Source organism: Balaenoptera borealis (assembly GCF_965194805.1).
Source record: "Balaenoptera borealis genome assembly, chromosome: 19".
NCBI classification, from domain to species: domain Eukaryota; kingdom Metazoa; phylum Chordata; class Mammalia; order Artiodactyla; family Balaenopteridae; genus Balaenoptera; species Balaenoptera borealis.
Window position 1 is genome coordinate 52,954,055 of NC_138878.1, and position 20,233 is coordinate 52,974,287.

General features: G+C 51.0%; 2 protein-coding genes across 3 annotated transcripts; both read right to left on the minus strand.

Annotated features, from left to right (window-relative positions):
* Positions 1-299: 299 nt before the first annotated feature.
* LOC309617400 (inactive serine/threonine-protein kinase TEX14-like) lies at positions 300-7,434 on the minus strand. Of its 2 annotated transcripts, XM_082369664.1 has the most exons (6): positions 4,980-7,434; positions 2,303-2,409; positions 1,104-1,496; positions 965-1,022; positions 764-894; positions 300-627 (listed from the first exon to the last, which is right to left on the minus strand). In XM_082369664.1, the coding sequence occupies exons 1-6, from the start codon at positions 5,106-5,108 to the stop codon at positions 375-377; spliced, it is 1,071 nt and encodes a 356-aa protein (XP_082225790.1). In that variant the 5' UTR covers positions 5,109-7,434; the 3' UTR covers positions 300-374. The 2 variants fall into 2 exon arrangements, with proteins under 2 accessions (XP_082225790.1, XP_082225789.1); XM_082369663.1 differs by lacking the exon at positions 4,980-7,434 and having other exon boundaries at positions 2,303-4,945.
* Positions 7,435-7,530: 96 nt separating this feature from the next.
* Positions 7,531-18,650, minus strand: PRODH2 (proline dehydrogenase 2). Its single transcript, XM_082369662.1, has 10 exons — positions 16,946-18,650; positions 16,673-16,869; positions 16,444-16,582; positions 16,252-16,338; positions 12,861-12,941; positions 12,622-12,777; positions 12,355-12,521; positions 9,235-9,345; positions 8,753-8,838; positions 7,531-7,777 (listed from the first exon to the last, which is right to left on the minus strand). Exons 1-10 carry the CDS (start codon positions 17,117-17,119, stop codon positions 7,593-7,595), a joined length of 1,383 nt encoding a protein of 460 aa, XP_082225788.1. The 5' UTR covers positions 17,120-18,650; the 3' UTR covers positions 7,531-7,592.
* Between the last annotated feature and the right edge of the window lie 1,583 nt (positions 18,651-20,233).

Here is a 20,233-nt window from a genome sequence, read left to right on the forward strand (position 1 = left end):
GGGTTCGAAGAGAAGGCAGAGAGAGCCCCGACGGGTCGGCCAAGCGGCTCAGTGCCATCAGCAGCAACAGGCTGGGTTGGTGCAGGGCGCGGGGCAGGCGGAGAGCAGGCCACTCGTGAGGAGGCCCCAACCCACACGGGGCAGGGGGCTGGTCTCAGGCACAGATCACCACGCACCAGGGGCTGACGATCTGCCTCAGCCACCAGACGGAGGGGAAACCGAGACCCCGGGTCACACAGCCTGGCAGTGGTAGAACCAGCACCCTGTCCGTGGTACCACCCCCCACACCCGCCTCCTCTCAGAGGCCTACAAGACAGTGCGCAGAACTGGGTACCCACGTACCCATGGGGAGGGGTCACTCCAGTAAGAAGGCTTCATGCCAAGCGCTGGCCCAGAGGCGAAGACTGTAACCGCGGCCACCGCCACACTCCCTGGGCTTCTGTTTCCGAAACCCTTGAGTCGGGAGGGCAGGCAGGAGACTGCTCTGCAGGACTGGGCTGGCCTGGGGGCAAGGCTGGGGTGACGTACCTGCAGTGCTGAAGGTCAGGCATCAGCACGTCAGGCTGGGCTCCAGGTGCCTTCAGCTGCCGCACGGTCACGGTCACGGGGTGGCCCCTCCACGGGAGGCTGGAGAAACGGGGAGGGGGAGAGAGTGTGGGCCTGAGACAAGGGGGTTTTCCCTGTAAGGGCAGAGGAGAGCTGGGCTCTCCCCCGAGCTCTGCTGGACAGCCAGGCAGGGGTGTGGGAGGGGTCTCTCTCTCACTTGGCCATGAGGGTGTGGGAGCTGCTCTCGTAGGTGCAGTCAGGCCCGCCCCGGGCTGGCAGCAGCTCCTCGAGGTCCGCGAGGGGTCCGCCTGTTACCAGCCCCAGTGGCCACAAGCTGCTCCGCTGGGGCTGGGGAGCGGGACCATGAGGCAGGAAGAGGACGGAGTGGTCCGCACTCCCTCCAACATCTCCCGCTTACCTGGCCGAACCCAAAGGCTGGGATCTGGGGGGTTCTGATCTGCTCCGGCCTCCGTGCCCTGGGGTAAAGGGCCGTCTGAGAGTAAGTCCAGGGCAGCTGGGAGTGGTGGGTGGGCAGGCTTCGGGATGTGGGCTGTTACCTGTCAGTGTGCGTCAGCCGCAGACCACCACACAGGCTCTGTCCAGAGCTGGCCTGCAACTGGCCCAGGGGTGCAGTGCGTGCCAACTCACTGCCATGCACCAGTGCTGACGTGTGGGCACAGCAGATCTGTAACGGCTCCAGCACCCGGACAGGGGGTGGCACGTGGGGTGAAGCAGGGTGGGCCGCCCGCCCTGACGCCCTCACCCCACCCCGGCCACGGCTCACCTCCCAGCTCTGCTTGGCACCACCTTGCTCTGCCCACTCCCGAGGGATGCGACCCTGCTGGTCATGCAGACGCAGGTCACCCCCCGCCTGCAGCACGTGCAGCATCAACAGGCTGCAGCCCGAGAAGGCGCCCGCATGCACAGGTGTGCTGCCGTCCAGGCAGCGGCTGCAACAGAACGATGAGAACAGTAATGGATTAGGAAAGGGACGGAACAGGGACAGGAGGTGCAGGATGGGAGGACTGAGGGATAAAGGGGTCACTACGATCATGGGAGGTGGCGATCAAGATGGGGGGCTCACTTGGGAACACAGTGGAGTCTGAGAGGGTGAGAGGATCGCGGTGAGCATGGGAGGCACTGGGAGAATGGGAAGAGTCACTGGAGGACAAGAAGGGGCGAACTGGGCTTCCCTGGCTGCGCAGTGGTTAAGAATCCGCCTGCCAATGCAGGGACATGGGTTTGAGCCCCGGTGCGGGAAGATCCCACATGCCGCAGAGCAGCTAAGCCTGTGTGCCACAACTACTGAGCCTGTGCTCTAGAGCCCGCGAGCCACAACTACTGAAGCCCGTGCGCCTAGAGCCCATGCTCCGCAACAAGAGAAGCCACCACAATGAGAAGCCTGCGCACCGCAATGCAGAGTAGCCCCTGCTCGCCGCAACTAGAGAAAGCCCGCGCACAGTAACAAAGACCCAACACAGCCAAAAATAATAAATTTGAAAAAAAAAAAAAAGTGCCTTGAGGTTTGCAAGTCACGGCATAAATCTTGATAATAAACATACATTAAAAAAAAAAAAGAAGGGGTGAACTGAGAGAACAAGGTGGGGGCTGGTCACTGGGGATGGGAGGGTCATCAGGGGATGGAAGGGGGTCTGAGGGAGAGAGGCCTCTGGGGAAGACAGCCCTGGCCCTCAGGCTCCCTGGGACTCAGACTCAGGGCGCTGGGAGTGTGGGGCATCACCACCTGTCCACTCACTGGTTGGGGCTTGTACCAAAGGCCAGCAGGAGCTGCACGGCAGAGCTGTGGCCCAGCAGCGCCGCGAGGAAGAGCACCGTCTGCCCAGCAGAGTTCTCACCATCTACCTGGACAACGGAGGGGCAGCAAGGCTGAGGATTACCCCTGCCCCTTACTCCGGGGGCAGAGGTCCTCTCCCAATTCCCTGCCCCCACAGTCCCTCCTTGACTGGGTGATCCTTGACTCCAGGTTCCGTCTCTATGTCCTGGAACGCCCACCTCCAGCCGCTGGGGACTCTGCCTCAGAATCCATTTCAACACAGTCCTCACCATTAAGTCCACAGAACTGGAACAAGGTGACACCTACCTGCCATGCCAATATCCATCCCCCATCCCAGAGGTGTCAAAATCACACCAAGGGGGCTTCCCTGCTGGCGCAGTGGTTAAGAATCCGCCTGCCAATGCTGGGGACACGGGTTCGAGCCCTGGTCCGGGAAGATCCCACATGCCGCGGAGCAACTAGGCCCGTGAGCCACAACTACTGAACCCGCAAGCCACAACTACTGAGCCCACGTGCCACAACTACTGAAGCCCGCACGTCTAGATCCCGTGCTCGGCAACAAGAGAAGCCACCGCAACGAGAAGCCCGCGCACCGCAACGAAGACTAGCCCCCGCTCGCTGCAACTAGAGAAAAGCCCACGCACAGCAACGAAGACCCAAAGCAGCCAAAAATAAATAAATCAATCAAATTTATAGAAAAAAAAAATCACACCAAGGTACCCAGGGGCCAGGAGGAAGTGGACTTCATGGGCACTTGGGCTTATAGGAGCCTCGTGCACTGTCTAGGGCAGGCAGGCTCCACCCAGCTCTTCTTCACTATATGAATACAGGTCCCATGTGGTCAGCACCAAATTCAAGAAAAGCAAACTCTCTGGATTTTATCAGGAAATCTCTCAAGTTTATTTTTGAACACTGCGTTTAAGAGCTGAATCCAGGTAGTAACCTCCTCTGGATTCAGCCTCCATGCCCTTGCCAATCCCCTACTCACCATCATCCTGCTCAGAGCCCCCCTCCCAACCCTTCATCTCCACACCCATCATGTCCCAATCCCTGTTTCTCTGCATCCATCATCCCTGAGTGCCTCTTCCTCCAGACTCTATCCCATATACCCATGGTGTCTTTGTCCTTGCATTCCTATGTAACTGGCAGACACAGCTAATTAATCATGTACTTGGTCCAACCTAGCTTGGTCTCTGCCGCAAAATCCCTCCAAATGTGGTCCTTCAGGAACCTCTGATTATCACATTTACTGCATCTTATTTTACTCAGTAGCCTACCATCTTTTGCAATGGCATCCTAACTGGTTTTCTGCATTTGTCTTGCCCTGCAGAGGGATCATCTTAAAACACAAATCATCTCACAATATAATCATTACGATAATCACCTCATTTCATGTATAACCTTATACAAGTTCTTCCAAAACAGAAAAATAGAAAAAGAGAGCAAAGCTCATTTTTATGAGGCTAGTATGACCTTAACTCCAAAACCAGATGAGAGTTTCCAGAATCAGAAATGAAGCTATATATCAATTCAATTTATGATCATATACGCAAAGCCCCTAAATAAAGTAAAAAGGGTAACCCAATTGATCTATTTCCAGAAAGCAAGGATGATTCAACAAAAGAAAATCTATCAATGTAACAAAACACATTCATGAACTAAAGGACAAAAACCACGTATAACTGCATCAGTAGATGCAGAAAAAGCACTTGATAAAATTCAATACCTACTTATGATTAGGGAGAAAAAAAACCCACCGCAGAAAACTAAGAATAGATGGGAACTTCCTTACTTGATAAAAATTACAAACCAAAACCCAAAGAGCAAGCATGGTACCTAGTGCAGAAACATAGGCTCTTCTCTTTAATATCAACAACAAGGAAAGAGATGTCCATTGACAACAAGGTTTGGGAGTTCTGGCCAATACCTTATGACAGGAAAAAGAGATTGGAGTTTAAAGATTGAATAGCTGAGACCAAACTGTCACCGTCTGCAGATAACAAAAAAGTAAAAGAATCAACACACAATTACAACTATTAAGCAAGTTCAGAAAGTGGCTGGATACACAATCAACTTACAAAAATCAATGAAAAACAGAAACTGTAAATTTGATAGTGTTAATTTCCTGCCTACAACTCCGATGGTTTCCAATCACAGAACAAAATCCAACAAAATTCACACCCCTCTTAAGGCCCTTTCCTGTCTGTACCTGCTGCCCCCTCCGCTTCAGTTCTCTCCCTGAGTCCCCTTGCTCCTTGCTGCTACTTACACATACCCAGTGTGTTTTGACTTCAGGGCCTTTTCACTGGCTATTCCATCTTTCTGAAGTGCTCTTCCCCCAGCTGTTTGCATGACTGACTCATACTGTGGGACCCAAGTCTCACCATATCCGAAAGGCCATCCTCTTTACCTCTCCTTTCTACGTCATTCTCATCACTCTCTTAAATTCTCATATTAGATTTCATTCACAATGACCCAGAAGGTCGTGTTTACCCATAAATCCCCATCTCAGACAACAGAGCCTTGGCACACGATAGGTGCCTGCTACACAATTGTTGACTGGCCAACTGAAGTCGCACCCTCCATTCTGCCCCTTGATCTTGTCCCCCCCAGGCAGTTCCAGCAGCCAAACTCTCACCTCTCCGCAGGAGCCGGGTGAGGCCCCAGCCTGGGCCCCTGGCCACAGCCAGGCGATGCAGACGGCCCACCTGGCCTCCTGGATCCCGGAGCCCAGCTCCACGGGGAAGCGAGAACGCAGTGAGGGCATTTGTGGGCTCTGGACTCAGCTCCTGGCCAGGGATCAGCTAGCGGGTCTCATGAGGGCTTGAGGAAGTGAAGGACTAGACCTCTGGGGGGCAATAAAGACAGAGCTGGCTGGGAGTCCAGGGGGGCAGACTGAGAAAAAAAGGCAATTCGGGAGGGGTCTGCTTTGGAGAGAGGCATCAGAATGAGAAAAGGGGTGGGCTCTGGGACAGCTATAGAACAGCAGGTCAGGGGTCCAAGGGAGTCTGGGAGTGAAGAGGATCTATGGCAATCTGAGGGCTGGGCGCTCCGTCTGGGAGAGAGGGTGTAAGGGCTACGGGGATAGGATTTGGGCCAGGGAAAGGAGTCTGGGGATTGGGGAAGAGGGTCTGAAGACTACCTAGGGGCTGGAGGAAGAGGGGTCTGAGGGTTAGGACCTGAGAGGGGCTGGGGTCTACGGGCTGTGAGAGGGAGGCGTCCAAGGGAGGAGGACAGTCTGAGGGCAGGGTCTGCAGGCTTGAGGAGGGGTCTGAGGGTAGTGGCTGGGGTCTGTCGCATGGGAGAGGGTCTGAGGGTTGGGGGCATGGACTGAGGTTTAGGGAAGCGTCTGTGTGCTAGGATGGGGTCTATGGATTATGAGAAGGGACGGAGGGAAGGAAGGGGTCTGAGGACTGCATCCGTGGGCTGAGGGAAGGGAGAGTGTAATGAAGACAGGGTCTGATAAAGGGGTGGGGTCTGAGGGCGTAGGAGGGGCGGGAAGGAAGGGAGGAGTATGGGGGGGGAGGTCTGAGTATGGGGGGGGAGGTCTGAGGGCGGGGTCTGTGGGCTGGGGAAGGGGCCTGGTGGACGGCTGAGGGCCCAGTCCCTGCAGCTTTGTACCTACCGTTGGGCTCCGACAGTGATCCCCACGTGGCTGCCACATGACCCCGTGCACTAGTTCTGGCGATGTGAGCGGGAATCCTCGGCTCGTGCGCACCAGCTGTCTCTGGCCACCTGTGCGCTTGCGCAGTAGCCTCCCTCCCCTGAGAGCTGCCCCTGCGGCCCTGAGGTGACCCGGTAGAAAAGACAGCAATGGCCACCCCAGAGCTACTGACTGCTCCCTAATGTTACCGCCTTCTTGTTTGGGATGGCGGGCCCTTTATGATCCCTGCCCTTGGCTGTCTTTCCATGCTTTTCACCCAGGCCCACGGGCGGTTTCCTCTGTCTCAGCCCCAGCCTCTCTTCTTTGCCCCACACCTGGGGCTCCACAATGTCCGGGACACCTCTCCTTGGACGTCCCCTAGGACCCTAACACCCACTGGGTCCCACACCGGCCTCAGTATCTCCCCCAAACTGCATCTCCTCCCAGATCCCCATCTCAGAGTTGGACCCACGGTCCCCTCTTTAAGCCAGAGCCCTGGGCCTGGTCCTGAATGTCTCCCTCAAATCCAGCCTATCAGCTCCACGGCCCTTCGCTCAGTCTCCTGATTGTTCTTTCCACGAGCTCCCTCCTCCCTTCCCCACACCCTGCCCTGCTCTACCCACCTGCCAGGATTCCCTACCCCGGCTTCCTCTGGGCTCTCAGGCAGAAAGCTCAAGGTCCACCTGCCGTGCAGCAGCCAAGGGACTCTCAGTAAAGCCCAACCTGACTCTGTCCCTCCCCTGCTTCAAAGCCTCCTTACTCCCCAGTGCCCTTGGGACAGAGTCGACACCCTGCAGTGTGGCACCCAAGACTGCATCTTCTGGCCCCCCACCCTCCATCCTTGTCCCTCGACTCCGCAGTCTGTTTATGCACATGCCCTTGTCTTGGAATGCTCTTCTCAGTATTCACTTGGTTATTCTTGTGAACTCTCTGGGACGCCCTCTTGATCACCAGGTGTCTCCTCTGGCCTCCTACAGCCTCCAGGCTTTTCCCAACGTTGCCCTGATACTCTGCCTGGGCTCCCCTCATCATAGCCCTGACCACCCTGGGCTGTCACTGTCTGAAGATGGGTCTGTCTACCCCTACTGGACTAAGAGCTCTGTGAGGCCAGGCGTGGGGTTGTGTTTGGTCACTGTTGTGTCCCTAGCACTGTTCACCTGGAAGCCTAGCTCAGAAGGAGACTCAGTAAATGCTTATTAAATGAAAGAGTGGCTTGTTTCTTCTCTCTGTCCCTCCGTGGACGTGTGGCCTTAGCCCAGCCTCTGGATTTCAGTGCCTCAGTGTCTGCCTTCATCTGTGCTCTTCACCTGGGCGTCCACTGGAGTGAAGACAATTCCCGCGTGAGCAACTAACTGGCTGAGTAGAGCTGACCCCAGGCCCATCGCAGGATCGTCTGCCTCAGGGTTGGTGGGGGAGCTCATTAGCCTTTGATCAATGCCCTTGCTATGCTCTAGGGTCATCTAAAGATCTCTCTTGAGCCACAGAGCTCCCTTAGCTTGGGCTGGCTGAGGCTGAGATGAGCCCTTCCCCAAGGAGGTGGCTTCCGTACAGGGCAGCTGCCTGGGCAGCAGCTCAGGACCTTTATTGACCGTATGACCCCTGGGGGTGCTAATGGGGTACCCTCAGGCCCCGCCCCAGCAGCCTCCGCCGAAGTTCCTGGCTGAGCAGCTCCTGCTCCCTGCGGGCACCCCGCAGTACACTTCGGTTCTCCTGGGCCCTCCGGATCAGGTAGGGGATCACTTCCTCCAGGGAGCCATAGGGGATGGACTTGTACACGGCATAGCCAGCCTGCCCTGGAGGGAGAGTATTTGCAGGGTGTGGGCTGGTGTTTGGGGAGAGGCTCCCCCAGGCCCCATCTGGAACAGAGATTTCCACTTCTGAGAACACGGCAGACTAGGTGGGTTGGACAAAATCTCCCACTGAAAAAACTAAAAATCCTGGAGTAAACATTAAAAACAAAATCTTCTCAAAGTTATGAAAATGCTGCCAAGAGAATAAGGAATTTACTAATCCAAGAATTAAGAGAAAGTGAGAATCCAGAGAAGGAAGGGTTACACAAGAAGCATTTCTATCCTGAAGGCAAAATTGAGCTGCTATTTAATGACTTCAAAGCTGAGGGGGTACAGAAATGGAGGCCCAAAGCCTGACCAGGGTAAGAATTATAAAGGAGAACTTCCCCAGATTAAGTTGGAACCCCAAAATCTAGACCCTCAAAGTAAGAGTTAACAAGAAGTCAACCCTCCCACCCTCCCTCACTCCCAGGGAATGGCCTTGACCATGAGCAGAGCAAGGAAAAAAATAGAGAAATCCATCTCTGACAGGTTGTGGCCATGGGTTAGTCCCCTAAAATATTTGCAGCCCCAATTTGCATCCCTGGGATATCTCAAGAAACCTCAAGCTGTGAAGTTAGGGTGCACTGATTTTGTACACCTTAGCACCTGGCAGCAGAAAACATAAATCTTCTGGTCTCAGGCCCTGGTGGACAACACAGTAAAGATAACAAAGCACACAGGTGACAAGATACCATGATGAAGAACCAACAAAAACAACAGACCACAGACACAGAGACACAGGCCTGCAAGGCCTTCAGCTATGGGACAGATCTGTCTGGAAGGGTCTGGCGCTGGGCCGGCTGCAGGCTCTAGATGGGAGCCTGGCCAGGCATTGCCTGGGAATGGAAGATGGGATCTGTTTGGGAGGGAATGAGGTCTGGGGCTGACTGGGTGGGATGTGGGAGTGGGGCTGGGAGGGACAGATCATTCACATACCCAGTGCCAAGGAGACATGGTCACACATCCCCAGAAGTTGTCCAAAACAGACAGGCCCATCCAGAGGAATGCCCAGCTCCCACATGCTACAGAAAAGGCCACATCATCAATCCAGACAGTGGCTGCATCCCGAGCTGAAAGTCAGCCATGATGCACTCATATGGTCATATGGCTGTTCTAGTTATTCAAATATTGAAGTACTTCCCAACTCACTGATAAATAACCACTGCCCTGGGCCCCCTGAAGGATCCCCAGTGAGTCCCCACTTCTTCCCTGGAACCCTGGGACCTCCCCATGCCCCAGCAAATCAGGGGCAATGCCTTGTTCAGCTGGGGCCTATGGGACCTGCAGGTGTAGCAGGAGTTAAATATTTTGAATATCCTCCCCAGATCCCCTTTGAACCTAGCGGCCCGCACTGTCCCTCCCCTTGTTCCACGTCCACCACCCTTTGGGCACCTATTTCCCGTTCCCCTACTTCCTACCGCTTGGTCGCCTGGTGAACAGAATCCTCATTGTGGGACGCCACCATGAGGGGGCACATGGGACCACGATGGGACACCTGGGTCAGCATCAGCTCCAGACAGCGGCTGTAACTGAAGGGAGATGAAGGTCTGGCGTATGACACCTGGTAAGTGAGGGTTAGGCCCCAGGGACTGGGGATTTCTGTCCTTGGGAGGTGGGGTGCCTAAGGGCAAGGACCCTGAAGTCAGGAAGTACCTGCATCCCACCTGCCTCCGCTGCGAGAGACATCCCCCTCTGAGCCTTTTTATTCTCTTTCACAACCCACGTTCACCTAACAGTGTTGTTGTGAGGATGGAGTGAGATGAGGGTGGACATAAAGCCTCTGGCACAATGGCACTCTCACAGCAAAGGGCCGCATCACACAAGATGACATTTATCCAAGGTCATTCACTGCAGCAGTGTCTACAGAGCAGGGTTAGTAACAACCCAAAGGTCTGTAAGTGGGGGACCGGCTAAATGAGCACTCAGAGGAGAGTGGAGTGCCCCTGCGGGGGCAGGGAGACCCCGTGATTACATGGGGATGTGAGTGGACGTGAGCTGTGTCGGTGTGTTCATTTTCATATCATTTTGAGTTTTGAATCATGTGAATGTATTATTTATTCAGAATCTCTATTAAAACATGAATGGTACTGTGCTGGAGAAGATGTGGAGAAATTGGAACCCTCCCACCGTGCTGGTGTGAGTCTAAAATGCTGCAGCCACTTTGGAAAACCATCTGGTAGTTCCTCAAAAAGTTAAACATGGAGTGACCATATAACCCAGCGATTCCAGTCCTAGAGAACTCAACTTTTGAGAATGAAAACTGTATGTTTACACAAAAATGTGTATGTGAATGTTCATAGCAGCAGTATCCACAATTGCCAAAAAAAGTAGAAACAATCCAAATATCCATCAACTGATGAAAGGATAAAACAAATGTGGACCCGCCATACAATGGAATATTATGCGACCATAACAAGGAATGAAGCACTGACACGTGCTACAACATGGTTGAACCTTGAAAACATTATGCTGAGTGAAAGAAGCCAGGTACAAAAGGTCACATATTATATGATTCCATTAATATGAAATGTCCAGAATAGACAAATCTATAGAGACAGAAAGTAGATTAGTGGTTGCCAGGGGCTGAGGGGGGGGTGGGAATGGGGAGTGACTGCTAATGCATACGGGGTTTCTTTTTGAGGTGATGAAAATGTTCTGGAATTAGATAGTGGTGATCGCTGCACAATCTTATGAACATACTAAAGGCCACTGAATTGTACACTTTTAAATAGCAAATTTTACGATACGTGAATTATATCTCAGTAAAAAAATGGTGCCAAATGATTAAGCCTATGGGACACAAATGTGCCTAGGAACCTTCATGGGCTTGGATGCAAGCTTAGCCTTCGTGGCTTGGCAACTTGCTCTGGAAGCTTGGTAAGTACTTGCAACTCTACAAACCTCTCCTTGGTCCACTGTGAAATGGAATTGGGCTTTGAAAACGCCATGAGGACAGGGCCTGGTGGCCACCTTGGCTGCCACTGCAGCCAGGGTCCAACACAGGTCCTGATCTAAATCAGGTGGTCAGGGACTTCCCTGGTGTTACAGTGGTTAAGAATCCGCCTGCCAATGCGGGGGACACGGGTTCGAGCCCCAGTCCGGGAAGACCCCACATGCCGCGGAGCAACAAAGCCCGGGCGCCACAACTACTGAGCCAAGCTCTAGAGCCCGTGAGCCACAACTACTGAGCCTGCGTGCCATAACTACTGAAGCCTGCGCACCTAAAGCCCGTGCTCCACAGCAAGAGAAGCCACTGCAATGAGAAGCCCACGCACAGCAACGAAGAGTAGCCCCCGCTTGCCGCAAGTAGAGAAAGCCTTCACGCAGCAATGAAGACCCAACACAGCCAAAAATAAATAAATAAATAAATAAATAAATAAATTTAAAAGAAAAATAAATAAAGTGGTCAGCAAGTACGTATTGAAAGAATAAATTCTTTTTTTTTTTTTTTTTTTTTTGGCTGCGGCCTCTCGGCTTACAGGATCTTAGTTCCCCAACCAGGAATTGAACCTGGGCCCCTAACAGTGAAAGCCCAGAATCCTAACCACTGGACTGCCAGGGAATTCCCTGAAAGAATAAATTCTTTCTTCCCAGGGCCATGGGATGGTGGCCCAAGGAACTCACAATGATTTGAGGTGAGTAAAAATGTGGGTTCTAGAGCCAGTCTGCCAAAAATCTTGGCCCTGCCACTCACTAGCTGTGTGACCGTGGGTAAGTGATTCCACTTCTCTGTGCCTCGATTTCATCCCCTGTGAAATGGGGATGATAATAATAGTATCTACCGCTTGGATTGTTTATTCATTCTTTCAACAGATCTGTACCGAGCACCCACCACACAGCAGGCACAATTTTAAGCACTGGGGGTTCAGCAGTGAACAAATCAGAACACCCTGCCCTCCTGGGCCCACGCTCCCGTGGGTGAGACGAATAATGAGCAACCGAATGTGAAACCTCAACTGCTGATAAGCGCCGGAAGAAAAATAAATCTAAGAAGTGAGTGGGTGTAGAGAGTTCTAGTTTTTGATAGGGAGGGCAGGAAGGTCCCCTGAGAAGGTACCAACAAGTAAAGACCTAAGGAGGTGAGGGATTGAGCCACACCACTGTCTGGAGATAGAAGGTTCTGGGCAGTGGGAACAGGAAGTGCAAAGGCCCTGGGGGTCATCAAGGAGGCCAGTGTGGCTGGAGTGAAGTGAGCGAGGGAACAGGATTGCAGGCTGCTGCCAGGATCTGGGGTTTATCAAGGGCGCACTGGGAGCCATGGAAGGATTTTGAACTGAGGAGGGACAAGATCTGAGGCAGGTGTTAAGAGGCTCCCTCTGGCTGCACGTGGGGACCGAATGGGGAGGGGGGATAGAGGAGGGAGCAGGAAGCCCAAGGAGGAGGCTGATCTCCAGGTGGGAAGTGACGGTGTCCTGGGCCGGGGAGAGGGAGTGCTGTGTAGACCCACATAGGATGCTCGGCACCATGGCGACTGAGCTCTAATGAAAGGTTAGATGCTAATATTATTTGTCTCAGAGGCCAGCCCGCCCCAGTCCCACCTCTGATTGGTAGCCTTGTAGTCAGGCTGAGTGGGATCTTCGGTACCCTGGAGCCGGGCCACCTCTCTCTCCTTGTCCAGATACGCCCCTCGTACCAACTTCACCCCGAAGGCCAGGCCAGCCCTGTCTGCGGCCTCAGCATCCCGCCTCAGCTGCTCGTAGGTGTCCTGGCAGAGCACAGGGGCAGCTTCGGGTCAAGGTGCTGGGACCCCGGCCTGCGGTCCCCTCCCCCGGACCCCCCCCCCCAGCCCCAAGTGCACCACACACCTTCAGATAGGCCTGGTAAGTGTTCCACACCCAGGGCCCGCCTTCCCTGGGGCTGTTCCAGCGAGTGGCCAGAGCGGCCACCAGCAGAGAGAGTGCAGGGTTCAGGCAGGTGTACTCAGCATCCACCAGGAGCCTCACGTGCTGGGCCCGGGCGTGCTGAGGGTGAGAGAGACTGTGGTCGGGCCCCAGGTGACCAGCAAGCAGGTGCAGTGGAGCCAGACCGCGGCCGCAGGTGTTACCTGTACCACCCGGTGCAAACGGCTCAAGGAGGCCTGGAGATGCCGGGTTTGCTCGGCATTGAGGCAGGAGACCTGGAGGTCCTGTGGGGGGCAGGGGGTGGCAAGAGCAGTTCAGGGCTACTGGACCCTTCCAGAGCCTAAGTCTTCTCTCCCCCAGCAGCAGGAAGGGAAAAAAAGTTTAGAAATTGTTAGAAATCTGAAAAGTAGCTGTATCACATTGATATTATTTGTTGAGGTATAATACAGTGGTTGAGAGCTCAGAATCTGAGTTTGAATCCTGGCTCCACCACTTACTGTGTGGCCTTGAACAAATCATATAACCCCTCTGGGCCTCAATGTTCTCCTCTGTAAAATGGGGGTGATAATAATAACTACCTCATGGAGTTGCTGTGTGGATAAAAATGGGTTAATATATGAGATGTGCCTGGACATAAACAGGACAGGACAGTGGCAGAATATGATAAGCACTCAATACATGTTATAATAATAGGTGGCTTCAAATGCCATCTTATGTATTTAATCTTCACAGTGATCCTAGTAGGCAGATGTTATTCCAAGCTCCATTTTCCAGTGGGAGAGTGACGTGACTTGGAATTAGCAACTAGAAAGTGCTTGAAACAGTAGCTAGCTCATAATAAGAGCCATAAGTGTTACCTCACATTAGTCTCTTGGGACCTCAGTTTCCTCACTTGCTCCATTCATTTACTCATTTATTTAACGTATGTTTATCACATCTTGTCTAGGTGCCATGGCCTGGGAGATGGCCGTGAACAGGACAGTTGTGAATCGTGCTGTGGAGCCAGTGGCTGTGAAGACCAAGGATCGGTGGGGCCTGGGATCTGGGATGGGGGTGGTAGGACTGCTCTGAAATGGGGACAGGAGGAAGGGGCAGGTTTGGGGAGACACAGGCCAGTGTGGGACCCAGCTGGTGTGAGGGGTCTGGGGGACGTCCAAGCGGAGGTTCCAGAGGGGCTCAGGGGAAAGGCTGGGGCTGGAGACAGAAGGCAGGCATCATGAGTGCAGAGCAGGGAAACAGGCTGTAGGGGTGGGTGAGAAGGGCCCTTCGAGGTGAGCAAGGACTGAGAGGGGAGTGAGCCGGGACCTCGCCCTGGGGAACCTCCATATTTAAGAGTCAGGCAGAGTAAAACCTAACAAAGATTGAGAATGAGCTGGCAGAGATGGAAAAGGAACACCAGGTCTGATGGTGTTGGGGAAGCCAAGGGAAGCTAGTGACACAAAGGGATGAGGGCCCCTCTGTCATCGTGCAGATGCCAGCCTGCCAGGGGCTTTAGTCTTTAAAACCACCCTGGGAAGAAGTTACTATCACTGTCCTCACATGCGTAAACTAAGTTCATGAAGAGGTGAAATTCGGTACACTCCAAAGCTGATCCTTTGAAGCACTGAGTCCTGCTTCTGTGTGTTCTGTGGCACATATTAAAAATTACAAATTAAAAAAAGAAACCTCAGCAGGTCCCAGGCAGCATTATTTGGGGTGACGGAGACTCAGAGGCCACCCGGGTGTCCATCCCAGGAGAGGTAAACCATGCGGCCAGAAGCAGCAATTAAAAACAATGGATTAGGGACTTCCCTGGTGGTCCAGTGGTTGGGACTCCACACTCCCAGGGCAGGGGGCCCAGGTTCGATCCTTGGTCAGGGAACTAGATCCCACATGCTGTAACTAAGGGTCCACATGCTACAACTAAAAGATCTCGCACGCGGCAACGAAGATCCCGCGTGCCACAACTAGGACCCAGAGCAGCCAAATAAATAAATAAATAATTTTAAAAATGGATTAGATGTACACAGAGATGCTTGGAGGGATCTTAAAATCAGAGTGCTCAGTGAAAAAAGTAAGAAACAGAATGCCATAGATAACATAATGTTACTTGTGTGCGTTTAAAACTATACCCTCCCCCCCGCCACCCCAGCCCCATTGATGGAGAAGGGCACAAGGGAACTTCCTGCAGTGATGGAAATGTTCTATACCTTGATAGGGATTTGAATTGCTCAGGTGTGTATCTGTCAAAGCTCATCAAAGGGTACATTTACAATGTGTGCATTTCATTGTATGTAAATTTTACCTGAAAAGAAATAAATACTGAGCTCTAATTGGTGATGGGCATTCTGAAGCATTTGGGGGAGAAGTGTGCTGATGTCTGCAAGTTACTTTGAAATGCATCAAAAAAATGTGGATTGATGGGTGGATAGAGGAATAGATAGAAGGATAGATACGATTTGAAGCAAGTATATGCCCAGTGGAATGGACATACATACACTACCAAATGTAAAACCGATAGCTAGTGGGAAGCAGCCACATAGCACAGGGAGATCAGCTCGGTGCTCTGTGACCACCTAGAGGGGTGGGATAGGGAGGGTGGGAGGGAGGGAGACACAAGAGGGAGGGGATATGGGGATATATGTATATGTATAGCTTTGTTATAAGGCAGAAACTAACACACCATTGTAAAGCAATTATACTCCAATAAAGATGTTTTAAAAATAAATAAATAAATAAATAAAGCAAGTATAGTTAAATGTTAACGGCAGCAGGTATATGGGTGTTCACTGTAAAATTCTTTCAACTTTTCTGTATTTTGAAAATTTTCATAATAAAATGTTGGAAAAATATGCCCCCAAAGAGCATATACTTGGCAAAACAAAATCACAGTAACAAAGAGATACATGCTGCTGATGGCAGGGAAGGTAGAAATAAGATATGGAAATAAAGAATAGACGAAAGAGGGACTTCCCTGGTGGTGCAGTGGTTAAGACTCCGTGCTCCCAATGCAGGGGGCCCGGGTTCGATCCCTGCTCAGGGAACTAGATTCCACATGCATGCCGCAACTAAGGGGCCTGCCGGCAACAACTAAAGAGCACATGTGCCACAACTAAGGAGCCCACCTGCCATGACTAAAGCCCGGCGCAACCAAATAAATAAATGAATAAAAGAAATATTTTTCAAAAGTTACAGTTAATTAAAAAAACAAAGAATAAATGAAAGAACAAATGAGTGAATGAATGAACCAAAACCCATTGGTCTAATCATAGCTTCCAGCTAGTTAGCACACACTAGCATAGCTGAGTTGATTGATAAAATATTGATTACTTTCTTCTAGTTGGTAAAGAGCTGCTGTCTCAATCTCTCCTCTGAGAGCTCCCAGCCCCCAGGCCCCTCCCCTAGAGTCCCCAGGTGACCCATGTTCCATTTATTCCAGCCATGCCCCAGGTCTGTAGCCACATTTATTCTGATCATTCTAAGCCTGGAAAGTAGAGGTAGTTAAATATTTTGAACATGCCGCTTGCGGGTGCCTGCTACCTCCAAGTCCAGGGGGCTCTGCTTCCCCCACATTCCCCACCAGCCATTCAATCTCCCCCAGCCTGAGGCCCTTACCCGCCCAGAGTCCATGGCTTCTGCCAGTCTTTCGGGGCTCAGCTCCAGGGAACCCCCCGGCCTTCGGACCCGCGAGGTTAGCTCCTTCTGGAATGGGGTGGGAGGTGGGGTGGTAGGTGGGGTGGTAGGTGGGGTGTGAGGGGGACCTGGCGGGCAGCCACCCCGTCCCCCCCACCACCACCGGTCCCTTACACAGAGGCGAGTGTTCATCAGCGCCGTAATCTTCAGCTGCATGAGGATGTTTCCGGTCGGGCCAGGGGTCTCCAGGAGGCCTCGCGACAGGTCCACGCATCGAAGCATAGCGCTGAGGTTCCCCTCGTACCAGGCCTCGCTGCCCAGCCAGCAGGCGTCAGGGTTTGGAGCCCACTCACCCCCTTCTTGCAAGCCCCCCGGCCACCCTGGTCCCTGGCCCCCGACTCACCCAGTCTTGACAGCTGAGTCTGGCTCCTCCTCAGTGGGCACCGCCAGCAGGGGCCGGAGGCCTAGGGTCTGGAGCTGTTGGACACAGCCCCTCACCTCCTCTGTGGTCTCACCAGCCACGAACTGCCCGTAGATGGATGCTCGCAGAAGCGCGCCCGAGAGCTGGGACCCCAGGAGTCGCTGAGACCAGGCTTGGAGCTGGGGTGACAGGGAGCAAGGGCTCAGAGCCTGGCCCTGGGGACCCCCTGGGCCAGTCCCCAGGGTCACTGCTCACCGCCAGGCCGTGGGTGACCAGAGGGGGCCAGGCACACAGCCGTAGCACCAGCAAAGCCCGGGTCAGTTCTCCGGTGCCCTTGAGGTGGAAGGCCCCACCATCAAAGCTCAGGGGCTTCCAGCCCCCAGGGGAGGGGCCAGCTTGGGAGCAGAGCGCACGGCAGGTCCAGAGCATCAGGAGTCCTTCGCCACTTCCACACCAGGTCAGGGGGCTTTGGGGGCAGCTGGTCCGCCTAGTGCCCCTTGCCCAGCCAGGGGCAGTGACTGATTAACCAGACCGTAACCAGGGAAAGGCAAATCTTTAGGATCATAGGCTCCTTGGGGGGCAGTTAATTATTAACTTATGGGGACATAGTTCAGAATAATGGGGACAGGAAAGGAAACCCCCCAAAACAGCCCCCAACGACCCTCAGAATAACAGCTCACAATTATTAGGTGCCCATCATACGCCAGTGGGTGTTAAGTGAGAATGTGGGTTCTGGGAGCAAGGCAGTGTGGCTTTGTGATCTTGGGAAAGTTATTAACCTCTCTTGTTGCAATTGCTTCATCTTAAAATGGGAGAGAGGGTAGTGCTACTGAATAAATTTGAAAATGCACATAACCTTTTACCTATCTGTCCCATATTAAGTATATATCTTAGAGAACTTGAACATGGGCATCAGGAAACATGTACAGGAAGAAATGTTCCCAGCAGTATTGTTTGTAATAGCCCCAAATGGGAACTACCCAAATTTCCATCAACTGGAGAATGGATAAATACATTGTGGTGTAGTCATACAACAGAATACTATAGAGCATTGAAAAGAGCATAAACTACTGATACATACAACCACATGGATAAATCTCACACACGTGGTGTGTGAAAGAAACCAGACACCAAACAGCCAAACAGGACATGTTGTCTTATTCTATTCAAAAAACTCAAAAGCAGGGATAATGAAATGGCAATATAGTATGGGGGATACATACATGGGTGGTCAAACTATAAAGAAAAGGCAAGCAAGGAAATTATTATCACAAAAGTCAGAAAGGTGGTCACCTCAAGGGATTAGAGGAGTTGTAACTGGGTAGGGGCTCATGGGGGCTTCTATGTCCTTTTTTTCTTAACCTGATGATGATTCACAGTTGTTCACATTATAAGTATTTTTTAAAGCCATACATTTATATTTTACACTCCTGAATGTACATTTCACAATAAAATAAAAATAAGAAATTAATCATAGTATCAGCCTCACGGAGTTGTTATGAGGATCCAGTGAGCTCGTGGACACACACAGCCTGGTATACAGTATGTGCTCAATACATACTGGCTGTGATCATTAAGTTTTGTGTACGTACAACCCCATTGGTGTCTATGCCCCTGATGAGGTATATGACATTAATCACCCCTGTGTTTAGGGATCCCCAAAACCACCTCAGGCTCACCGATTCGCTGGAGGGACTCAACTCAGAAAAGCTGTTTTACTCATGGTCATGATTTATTACAGTGAGAGGATGCAGATCAAAAATACCAAAGGGAAGAAGCTATGGGACATAGGAGACACACGACCTGGAGACACCAAGACAAGACATAGGTCCTGGAGACACCAAGGCAAGCTTCTCATTGTCCTTTCCCAGTGGAGCCTAGTGAATGGTGCTCAATTCTCCCAGCAACAAAACATGAAAACACACATGGAGTGCCACAGCCAGGGACATTCACATGATCCATGGTGTCCAGACTTTTTATTGGGGGTCAGTCACATGGGCATGGCCTACCTCCCACATGACTGACCTTAGTCTCCAGCCCCTCCAGGGGTCCAGCTTATACTGCACAGCCCAAGGACCCCAGGTAAACAAAGATACTCCTAACAAGCAGGATATTCCAAGGGATTAGAGGTTACCTCCCAGGAGTTGGACAAAATTAATCCTTTAATGCACAACCTCCAATTCACAGATAGTAAAAGTGGAGCCTCAGAGAGGTAAAGATGTCTGAAGTGACACAGCCAGTGGCCAAGTGTGGATTTAATGTCCTTGTCCCCTAAACCCCAGGAATAAAATGTTAACCACCCTTTTTGCAGTCTTTTCCTCAGTACCTAATTCACAGAATCAAGGGACAAGAGTCAGACTATAAATCCAGAAAATCCTGGGTTAAAAAGTCTTTAAACTTTTTTTTATTACATGCACAGTTCATATTTTAAAATTAAAATAATACAAAAGGAAAAGGAGTGAAACAGTTTCTCCAACTCCTCAATTCATGCCTCTAAAGCAACAGGGTATCCTTGCAGAGGATAGTTTGTGCATAGAAACACACCTATATAGCTCCTTTTTGTTACATAAATGAGAAAATACTACTTGTCCCTTTGCACATTGATTTTTTTACTTAATGTATTTTGAGGGATTGTTTCCATCTCAGCACATATAGCTGGATCTCAGATTTGAAAGATTTTATGTTATTTCTTTCTTTAATCTTTGATAGATTTCACCAGCAAAGCCATCTGGGCCTGGAGCTTTCTTTGTGGGAAGGATTTTAATAATAAGTTCAATTTCTTGAATAAATATATTTTCTATTGCATCTTGAGTTACTCTCATATGTTATGTTTTTCAAGGAATTGGCATTTCATCTAAATTGTCAAGGCCTTGACACAAAGTTGTCATAATATTCTCTTTACATCCTTTTAATGGTGACAGAATTTGTAGTGATAATCTCTCTTCCAATCTTGATATTAGTAATTTCTGTTCTCTCTTTTTTTCGTGATCAATCTAACTGGGGATTTTACCAATCTTGTTGATTTTTTCAAACTTTGGCTTTGTTCATTTTCTCTATAGTTTGCTGATCTGCCTCATTTTTAACATTTGCAGATTGTTGTGTTGAATGGATTCCCATCACTGATAATTTCTTCACTTTCCCTGACATTTTATCATGAAAATTTGCAAAGTTTAAAGTTGTCTTATAGAATGTCCTACATATTGTATTTGCCTGATTATGATGTCATTTAATGTGTTCCTTTATCTTCTGTATTTCCTGTAAACCAGAGTTTTGATCTAAAGTCATAAATTTTTAAATTTATTTTTTTGAAGTATAGTTGATTTACAATGTTGTGTTAATTTCTACCATACAGCAAAGTGATTCAGTTATACATATATATACATCATTCTTTTTCATATTCTTTTCCATTTTGGTTTACACAGGATATTGAATATACTTCCCTGTGCTATACAGTAGGACCTTGTTGTTTATCCATTCTATATATAATAGTTTGCATCTGCTAATCCCAAACTCCCAACCCATCCCTCTCCCACCCCTTGGCAA

Bases quoted from the DNA above. Each gene is read 5' to 3' on its own strand.
- LOC309617400 (XM_082369663.1), bottom strand. From the start codon at position 2,613: ATGGTGAGGACTGTGTTGAAATGGATTCTGAGGCAGAGTCCCCAGCGG. The intron at 1,497-2,302 runs GTGAGTGGACAG...GTTCTGTTGCAG, and splicing joins TTTGGTACAAGCCCCAACCA to CCGCTGCCTGGACGGCAGCA. The intron at 1,023-1,103 runs GTAACAGCCCAC...CCTTTACCCCAG, and splicing joins CGGCTGACGCACACTGACAG to GGCACGGAGGCCGGAGCAGA.
- PRODH2 (XM_082369662.1), bottom strand. From the start codon at position 17,119: ATGCTCTGGACCTGCCGTGCGCTCTGCTCCCAAGCTGGCCCCTCCCCT. The intron at 16,339-16,443 runs GTAAGGGACCGG...ACCCCATTCCAG, and splicing joins TGATGAACACTCGCCTCTGT to AAGGAGCTAACCTCGCGGGT. The intron at 12,942-16,251 runs GTAAGGGCCTCA...TGCCCCCCACAG, and splicing joins AAGCCATGGACTCTGGGCGG to GACCTCCAGGTCTCCTGCCT.